This window comes from Trachurus japonicus, chromosome 15 (genome assembly GCF_045865225.1).
Source record: "Trachurus japonicus isolate A0001 chromosome 15, Traja_1.0".
Classification (NCBI taxonomy): Eukaryota; Metazoa; Chordata; class Actinopteri; order Carangiformes; family Carangidae; genus Trachurus; species Trachurus japonicus.
Genome location: NC_140921.1, coordinates 14,785,121 through 14,794,946, shown reverse-complemented (window position 1 = coordinate 14,794,946; position 9,826 = coordinate 14,785,121). Strand labels below are relative to the sequence as shown.

The 9,826-nt window shown below is 42.4% G+C and overlaps 1 protein-coding gene across 1 annotated transcript in view; it reads left to right on the top strand.

Moving 5' to 3' along the window:
• Window positions 1-3,638: 3,638 nt before the first annotated feature.
• The window catches only part of sorcs3b (sortilin related VPS10 domain containing receptor 3b), a 43,629-nt gene continuing 37,441 nt past the window's right edge, over window positions 3,639-9,826 (top strand). The window contains exon 1 of the mRNA XM_085799833.1: window positions 3,639-4,495. Coding sequence (XP_085655959.1) covers window positions 3,833-4,495 — 663 coding nt within the window. The 5' untranslated portion in view covers window positions 3,639-3,832. The remainder of the gene's footprint in view (window positions 4,496-9,826) is intronic.

The following is a 9,826-nucleotide window of genomic DNA, read 5'->3' as shown; positions in this document are numbered from 1 at the left end:
GGCTTTAACACTAGAGACAGGGGTTTGCATCCACAGTCCTGTGTCTGGTTAGAAGTCTAGACAACAACAGCACTGTGGATTTGGCTAAATCTTAATAAACATGTTCTGTCTTGTGCTCATATCCTTTTTCAGTATTCAGCAAAGTCCATGCACTTTCCTGAACCTCAAATGCTGTGAGAGCCTTAAAAAAAGAAAGAAAAATAATGAAAAACAATATAATGCTTAATTGCTAATAGTGAATATTACATTACCAGAGATTGTACTGTAGGAAAATCAAATGAAATACCTTGTCAGTAAACATTTCACTGATAAGCTTAAGACTTTGCAGACACGTTCATTTACATCATTTTCTCATTACGTTGATAGAAAATGTAATTCAGTCGGCATCACATTTCTTATAAAACCTATTTGCCGTCGCCTAATTCGCTGTATATAAATGTAAATTCCAGGAGACAGGATTGCAACGATGGATGATTACATTCCAGGCGTGCACACTTTTGTTTTACCTACACAAAATGGTTTAGATAATGGAGCCAAATTGCTGGCTTACAGGCTGTCTGATCATCTGACTTACTTTTTTTTGTTTTGTCTTTTTTTTTTTTTGCCCCATCTTACTTGAGTTGTTGTAGGATTGTCTCTGTGTTCCTAGATGAAAGCAGTCACTGTGGTAAATGCAGTGTTATCATAACAGACAGACATAATGGCCAAACTGACAATATTATGTCAACAAAATGCAGATTAATAAAATCTATAATTGACACAGCACATCTAAGAAAACTCTGCAAACTGTGTGTGTGCATGTGTGTGTGTGTGTGTGTGTGTGCGTGTGTGTGTGAATGAAAGATGAGCTACATCTGTGGGAGATCAAGTAAATTGTACTGATATCTTGACAGGCTCATCCCTGTGTTCATCATGTGCAGGCACAAGCTTGAGAACAAAGACCTCAAAGAGATAATAGTAATACAGTGACTCACCAACCAGAGGAGTTGTATTTTCAGTGACAGGGCCAGTTTATTGCAGTGGCAAACTGTCCTAAACTGCTCCTCCCACTGTGATTTTAAAACGCTTTCCTTTCATCTAGACGATGAAGGAGGTACAAAATAAGTGTTTTGCCATTTGCAATAAAAGAAAGTTTCTCTTTTTAATGGCATGGGTATAGCCGAGTGGGGAGTGCACCTTGCTGTTCATCTCCCGCATGCGAGTGTGAGCTGTCTGGGTGATGGCCATTATGGTTCCTGCTACTGCCTGTGCGTCCGCTCCGCCGGGATCACTGAAGTGTTGGAACTAACAAGCTTGGGATGCAGACAGCGGATGCACAAATGGGATTTTGTCCTGAAAGCTTTAGACTTTGCTTCCCTGTCTTCGGTGGAAACAGGAGAGAGGACGGTGCCATATGTAGGGACCGTCTTGGGTTGTGCGCCACCAGAATGAGATGATTACATGTGATAATCTTGCTAATGATCTACACTGGGGAGGAGGAGAGCACATAAAATTGAATGAGCTATACCGATGTACACAGGTTTTAGTCCCGTGCTCTTATCTCCCGTTTTCTCTTACTCTCTTCCACTGTGTCCCTGATTTATGCAGAATCTGAGATGTCCTGCACCCAGGAAGATATGCAATATTCCTTGTCATAGTTTAAGCACTGGGAGGTTGTGGCGCATAATCACAGGCACATTAAAACACCTCCCTAAGATTTTATCACATTATAAGCAGGAATGCCTATTTCCTCATATCATGCATGTGCACAAAGACACAAGCACATTGAAATCCACTCGGTGCTCCCTCGGCCCAAGGTTAGTGCAGATTAAAAGATGTGTCATTGATGGAAGAGGCTCCTCCTCCCTCCACGGCCTGTCACAGTGTGTTTGGGAACAACCCACTTCATTTTAGCAGCATAATGGGTAAACAGAGTGTGATCAGTCCAATTACCCCCTCATTGCAGAGGCGTTCTGCCGGGAATGGCCTGTAGAGAGAGTGAGCTGTCTGGCGTGAGGTGGAGTTGCAACAGTAGCACCTGCTGCCCGCAGCCCTCACTTGTATGAATCTCAATTTGTTTGTACAGCCGTGCCAAAAAACGGTGACCGAGAAGTGAGGCCGCTGAAGAGGCTGGCCCTGCTGGCTAGCCGTCTGATTGTTGTTTTCACTGTGCTGTCTGAGGGTGCAATGAACTTGTGTCGGTTTAGGTCCTTGCAGTGGATTGTTTTTGTGCTGTGGTTCTTGCCATGCAGCGTTCAAGGATGGGGAATTTTCTTATTCCCCCCGTCTATGCTGTGTTTTAGAGCTCAACAGATGTAAAAATCTTCTTTTTTTTTTACAGCAGGGAGTTCATCCACAGTACATGAGCAAGCGGCTGTTCTATATAGGATTTCTGAAAATGTGCATGATGTGGTTTCACCTGTTTTCAAATACTGTGTTCGCTATCAAATGAAGATGAAGACGATGACAGCTCAGTTTGCAGCACAGTGATATTGATCTCCATTTTTCTCCTAATAGTCAGGGCTACTTGACATGTTCATGCAAGTGTGGAGGTTTGTGCTAAGTATCTTTAGGTCTTGGATTGGTTTAACCTTGACAGTTAGAAGTAATTGCTCTCACTTCATCTCAAAATATATCTTCCCTTGCATTACAAGAGCATATCTGGATTCAGTCTTTGTCCTCTTCTTGTGATCCTTGTCATCCTTGAAAAGGGGGGGAATACTTGCTTTCCCCTTGGGATATAAACAAAACTAACACTTGTTTAGCTTCTTATCACCAGCCAACATGATATTTTCCCAAAGGAAAAAAAAAGAAAGACTTTTTTAAAATAAAAAAACAAGATTGGCATGCACTATCGGCAACAACTGACAGAGAGCTCTGTCAGCAGGAAATGGGAATTGCCACTCAGGATTCATTTGGCTGTACTAATTGAAACTAATACCTCTCGAATAGTATATTGATTTGGGGAAAGCTCAATTTTTCAAACATGCACTGTAAAAATGCATGGAATGAAATGTGAAAGTGCCAGGATTAAAAACAGAGGGTTTTTTTTAGGGGGGGGCAGTGTGACACCACAAGTCGTGAAGATGACGCCAAACATATGATAGTATGACTTCAAAGCTCCTCTTGTATCCTGGCCTGAGGCGCACTGTATTAGTAACCTGATTAAAAAAAGAAGACTTACAGTGTCATTAGAAATACATGTGTGAAATCCTGCAGCTCTGCACATCAAAAATGCATAAGTAACTTGTCTGAATCTTTATCAAGAAGTCCACCTGAATTTCCTCAAGCTCCCCCTGCACGTGCACGCGCATGCACACAGCTGACAGGTGTTGATTGATGTAAGCGAGTGATATCTTTCCCCTTTCTGTCATTTCAGAGGCTAAAAAAAAAATAAAGTTGCCACAGCGTGATCACAGCACTGTTCAGCAGAGCACAAATTATTCTCCTGTCAACCGCGCTGCTCAATCACAAGCTGTTTTGGACAACTTTCCTAGGTTTCCATATAAAAAGACTAAAAACTCTGTCGTCTCAGGCGGTGATGAGACCGTGGAATAATTTCATAATCACTTCGGGTGATTAAAAAAATTTCAAGTCGTTTTTTTTTTTCTTCTTCTGAGCAGCCTCATGAACAATGAGCTCTATCGGTTCCTGCAGTCACTCTCCGTCGGCGCGTTCGCGTGATGCGCAGCGCCTCCCCAACTGGTCCCTCACTTTGACAAATTCCTGGACGTGAGCGGGTCTGCTGAACGGCTTCTTGCTCCTAAAGATGATGCCTTGAATATTTTAGAAGTTGAATCACATCTCTTTTTTTTTCATTCTCTTTGAGAGACGATCAGTTTGGAAGAACACAATGGGACTGTGGTCATTTTGCAGTTTTTCTCTTTTGGCTTTTGTGTTGATCTGCCCCTTTCACTCCAAGTTTGTGGCTCAAGCGGAAATAAGTTCACCCAGAGCAAACGGCAGATTTTATCGCGTGGAGGTTATGCAGCTGGAAGCACTTGTAGCCCAAAAGTCAGAGGAGGTCAAAGTCTCACCCGAAGACGACAATCTCACAAAAGTTTTTACCGCGTTTGAAGCGGGAGGTGTCGGTGCTTTGAAACCGAAAAATTACAAGCAAGAGGGGATTGAAACAGCCAGGGGAGCGACTGCTAACGAAACGGCACCAAACTATCACAATGGTCTCGAAATCCCTAATAAAAAGTACGATAACATTTCCGAGGAAAACCAAAGGCGACCTACAACCCTTAAAAATGTGGCAAAGAGGAGTGTGGGTCCAACATACGGCGAGAATGTGGATAGGAGTATCAGCGGTGAAGCGCAGTCAAGAGAGAGATTTGTGGAAACTGTCCAAGGTGTCTCCAACTCCAGAGCCGAGTACCGGCGCACCGGGGAGGAAGCCAGAGGGTCGAACCCGAGACAAAGTGAGCCTCACCTGGACACTTCTACCTTTGCTCTGTCGGGAGACTCGGCGCACAACCAGGCGATGGTGCACTGGTCCGGACACAACAGCAGCGTGAGTTTTAGTTTTGCAAAAACACACACACTTCAAAGATTTTAGAGAACACGAAAAAGCACCACACCGCGCGCCGATTATGCTTGTTATTTATGTTTCTTTCAGAAATGCAAATTATGAGTATTTTGAATAGATATACGTGTATTTGCCTCATTTTTACGCACAGCTGTTTCAGCGCGCACGAGGGAAATCCGTCCCTCCAAATGAATTATTTCAGTCTTTGGAGACGTGAACTGAGCAGCGCGTTTGCTCTTTTCCTCTCCATATCTGTGTTGTCAGTTGTTGCCTCCACAGAGCTTATGACTGTATGCGCATTACGCACCTGCCAGTCCTGATGGACACGGCTGTGCACTTGATCTGTGCCTTTTCAAACTGGGGTGGAAACATTTCGTACAACAAACTATTTCCCACCTGAACTTTAAATTAACAGTTAACCTCCTCCCAGGTAAATTAAGGTGGCACTGAGTTATGGGATGGCACAGACATTTTGGCAGCAATCACAACACATTAATTATTTATGAAATAATCAAGTGATGTCTCTCAGGAAGGTGCAGTAGCTACAATTAAAACGGATTGTGTTCAACCTGGCCCCTAATGTGACGCTGATGAGACACAGTCTGACCTTTTGGCAAATGAGCCATGCCTTTGTCGTTGACATTTGACTCCCATAGTTCATAGTAATCTAATTGCCTGGATGGACACAGCATTTCAACATGTTTGTTGTTGAGATGGTGCCAAGCTTTGCACTTCAAAACAGGCTGATGGGAATGTGCACAACTTAAATGGATGAAAAGACATTGCAGCAACCCCCCCCACCCACCCTCTCACACAGGCAGACACACACACATCTGTACACACGTAGCTGCGTGCACACTTTGTGTTTTTTTGCACACCATTTTACCACCATAAAGACAACGCCGTGGAGATTTTATCTCTTACTTTACTTATACAGCATGCTCAAGTGTTTGTAAGCACCAGCAATTATCAAGCACAAAGATCTTCAAACTACAAACAGCCTTGCACAAAAGGAAAGAGCTTCTCTGGCTTTTTACCTCGGGATATTCAGATCACCTTATGTGCTGAGCAAATGGATGTGTGGTATAGAAACATTAATCTGGGGCTATATTTGAAGGTTTGTGTGTCCCAGAAAGTATGGAAATATTCATGCATTATGAAAAAAATGCAGATGTATTTCCCTGGATGGATTACATCAAATATATTTTCTTATCGGGCACATTTCCTGTTTGGCAATATGTCATAACGTAAGAGACAACACAGGCTTTGGCCGCGGTGATCGATTGGTGTAGACAGTCTCTCCAGAAATACACCCGAAATGCACCTAATAAAATCTGATTTGTGGGATGTAACGTGAAATATGTTGTTGGTTTGAGATGTCTTCACCATCAATGGCCTTTTGTTCTGCAGGACACTGTTCACTTGATCATCACTGATGGGCTTGTCACTGCAGCCAGTCAACAGTTTTGATTTATACAGTCTGACTCCCTGTCTGTGGTCCCAAAAGTACGACTGAAACTGCTGAGTTTAAATTGATGGCATTTTATGACTAGATGTTAGAGCTCAGGCTATATTAGATGTAAATGACTGATAATAAATCCAATCTAAAAGGGACATTTGAAGGAAAATTACTTCATTCCTGTGGTGTAGGGTAGTTCTATCAAATATTCACTTCAAGACTTTGCCTGTGATCTGGCCAAGATGTAAAATCCCACAGGGAGTGAAAGGGGAAAGATGTAGCAGGTGATGGTGAAAGTGCCAGTGGGGGGATGTTCATAGTTCAGATTTGATAAAAGAATTTCAAACCGCAAATCTGTCCACAAATCTGTCTCCAGACTATTATTCGATTTCTGTGATTGTCTGAGACATCAAAGCCTGGAGTCATAGTTCTCTGAGAGAAAACATTGATTGGATTTGACCATGGGAATAAAACATATACTGCACGAATACCCTTAAAAATTCATGCTTCTTAACTACATGTACTATTGATTGACTGTGCATGTTTCTCTTTAAGCCTTCCCTGAATGTGAATGGGGATGGAGATATAAAGACTTATCACTTCTAATGGCAAAAATATAGAAACAAATAAGAATTAAACTAATTAAAGTAATACACTTGGCTGGGGATATCCTCTATGGCAAATACAATTTTCAGTCTTTTGCCTCACATGGGTGTTCAAGCTGTGATATGACTATGTTGGTAATCTTTTTAAACAAGCATTGCAGCACATTCTACTCTCAAGGGATGCAGAGCCCCCTCCCGCCCTCCCTGAAGGCAAAAGTCTTAGTGTGCAAGCCAGCTGGTGATCAGGGAGTTATTGGTTGCCAAATGATTTGAGGCTCCTGATTGACCATTTTTTGCAAGCTCCTCACAGACAGCTGACCAAACTAGGCCACCGTGTTGAAGCTGAGGACAGTTAATGAGCATCTTTATTGACATCGTATCCCCATGAGCCTCTGCTGCAGAAATGATACTGTATGTTGGTGTAAATGATGTCCACATACCACGGGAACAAGGGTCTGGTCACTGGCCTGCTTTAGGAGGGGCAGAGCATTGATGAGGCCGCCTATTCTTCTTCGCCATGGACTAAATCTCTGTGGCTGTTTGTTCCATTTGTTCTAAGGTGGCGAGAGTCAAACCAATCTGTCAGCTCTGTTACATCGTCTTTTCATGTGGAGTCTGACTGGGAATCGGACAGGCCTCGTGGGCCGCGTTGTCCGCATGCTTAATCAGAATGAGCCCGTTATTGTTGAACATAATCTCATCGGCATAAATAGACAATAAAATAGAGGAAATGGCACAGCCCTAGGGGACACGTATTTAAAACTGGTTCATTAGATAGACAGCCATTCCATTTAACATGCTGGAGCTGGTTGCACAGAAACTCTTTGATCCATAAAATCAAATGGAATTGGTTCCCAGTTCACAGAGGCATTTGACCAGAGTTTGTGGGTGTTACCAGATGATGGAAAGTGCATTAAACAGCTGCCACTGTTGAGGTGGTAAGATACAACAAAGGTTATGCAATTACAATTTTGGTGACGATCCCCTTTTAAAGGTCCCATATTGTATAAACTGAGATTTCAATGTCTTTTCTTATTATACAGCAGGTGTGATAGATATAATGTGAAAGTATCAAAACACACAAATGCCACATTTAGAGGCTGTGTTTTAAAGGGGAACTATTCTAGTCTGGTTGCTTTTTCTTTGTTTTGGTCACTTTTTTTTCTCTATGGAGCTCCCCCTACAGTTTCGGAGTGCATATTTTTTACTTACGTAAAAACTGACAGCTTACCCTTCTCCCTCCCCCTCGGCCATGTGCATTTGTTTTCAACGAAGCTAGTGAGAAGGCAATCTGTGGAGCGATGTGGGTAACGTTTATTAGATTACGGATTACCGGGCGTGTTTGTGTCATACGTAGTGTATTGAAGTCCATGTTTGTTGCGAGATGAGAGCTGAGACACAAGGTCGGAGGTGCTGATCTTGCAAGGTTGGTTTTCGGCCAAGAGAAGGTGGAGGACAGAGAGCCTCCATTCTCCCTGTAACAAGTCATTTAACCATCACGATGACTCCGAAGCTGTTTAATTAAGATGCAAATCTTGCATAGTTCCTCTTTAAAACTGGCCGTCAGGATTTCTGTAATACTGTGGTGTCACAGTTAGCGCCCCGAAGCCACACCCAGCCACACGTTTATTAACAACATCGCATTCCACTGAGCTAGAGAGCTACAAGGCAGTAAATGTTGGGAGGCTTGTAATTACACATCCTTCCCACAGATTGTAATATTAGAGACCATTGGCTAAAGTTTATACTATTACTGTAATTGGAGAGGGTGGGCAACCCCCGTGTGTAGCTGTCTCTCTGTGTAACGGTTCCTCAAGGAAAAGTCTTAAAGAAACCGATTTCTTAATGAGACATTTCAAACAACAGAAGATTTGCCTGGTTCTTTCTACCCTTGTACATTTACTGTGTGATATATGGTAATGCTGGAACAAGGGGAGTCCATCTTATCTGTTATTGGTGAGACTCAGCACATTTTTTTTGTCCCCATCTCTAATGTTTCCTCACTCCGCCAGACCCCCCACCCCCCCATCCACCTTTCTCTGTTTTCATTGCACACTTTAAATGTCCAAGGACGCCATGATTGCTTCCATCTTCCATCTGTCTGCTTGCTGCCTGGGATGAACATATTCCAAACAAGGAAATCTGGAAGTGTAAACACTAGACTTACAAGTTCAGGTGTGAGCTGAGAGAACTGGTTTGGTTTAGGATCAGGTCTAGGATTAGGTTGGGATCATCCTAAGACTGGTTTTGACATCTAACATTAGGTTCAGGCTAAGGTCATGGGAAACGCACTTAATTTCCCTCTCATTTCATGTAGATTGATTGGAATTTAATGCCCATCAGAAAGTATTAGGACTTATCCATATAAGCTTGCATTAGTTTAGTTCCCTTTTTGGAAATATTGTTGCATTTTAGTCCAAATTTTACCGTCCAGCTCATTTCAGCCCTGACTGACCATCACCATTTGCACCTGCCATCAAGTTTTACTAAGTGGCAGTCGCTGGCAACAGTTTTTTTCCCCCCTCTGGTTGGCTATGCTGTGCGTCAATCATAAAACGGTCAGCCAATCAGAGGAGAGGTTCAGACCAGCACAGAACCGCCCTGTTCCTGCAAGAGCTCCAGAGGGAAGCCTGAGAAAGATGTAAAATTATATTAATATGTTTTTTTGTACTTAAAACCACAAATATATCTTCTTATACGGAGATATCGAAACTTCAAATAAAACACAGTAAAAGTGTAAAATACTGGACCTTTAATAGAAAAACCACAGTATCCTCAGTCAAAGGGGGCAACATGTGACCTTATAAAACATTATATTCATGCACTCTTCATCATCCTTTGCCCCTTTTGTTGCTGGGTCAGGAGATTTATACTATTATTATTATATTACTATTATTATTATTACTATACTATTTATACTACTACTACTTTTTACTACTACTTTTAACACTTATGATGAAAATCAAAAGGAGTGGAAGTTTTAACATTTCACTGTGAATCCTTTTCCTCCTATTGTGTTAAAGCAGATAACAGCGGCACGGCCGTTTCGGCTAATGCTGTGTTCAAGGCAGGCTTTTGAAACCGTAAGTTACAGCTTCAAGTCACAACTACGACTTGGTAGCATTCCAGGTAACCCGTAGCTCGTGTTTTTACCGTCCTGTTGTCTGTGAAAGTTCCCTATAACGGCCACTCGTAACTTCCGACCCGTGAACTCGTACCAGATCGAACTGGTATGACTTCACAGGAAGGAAA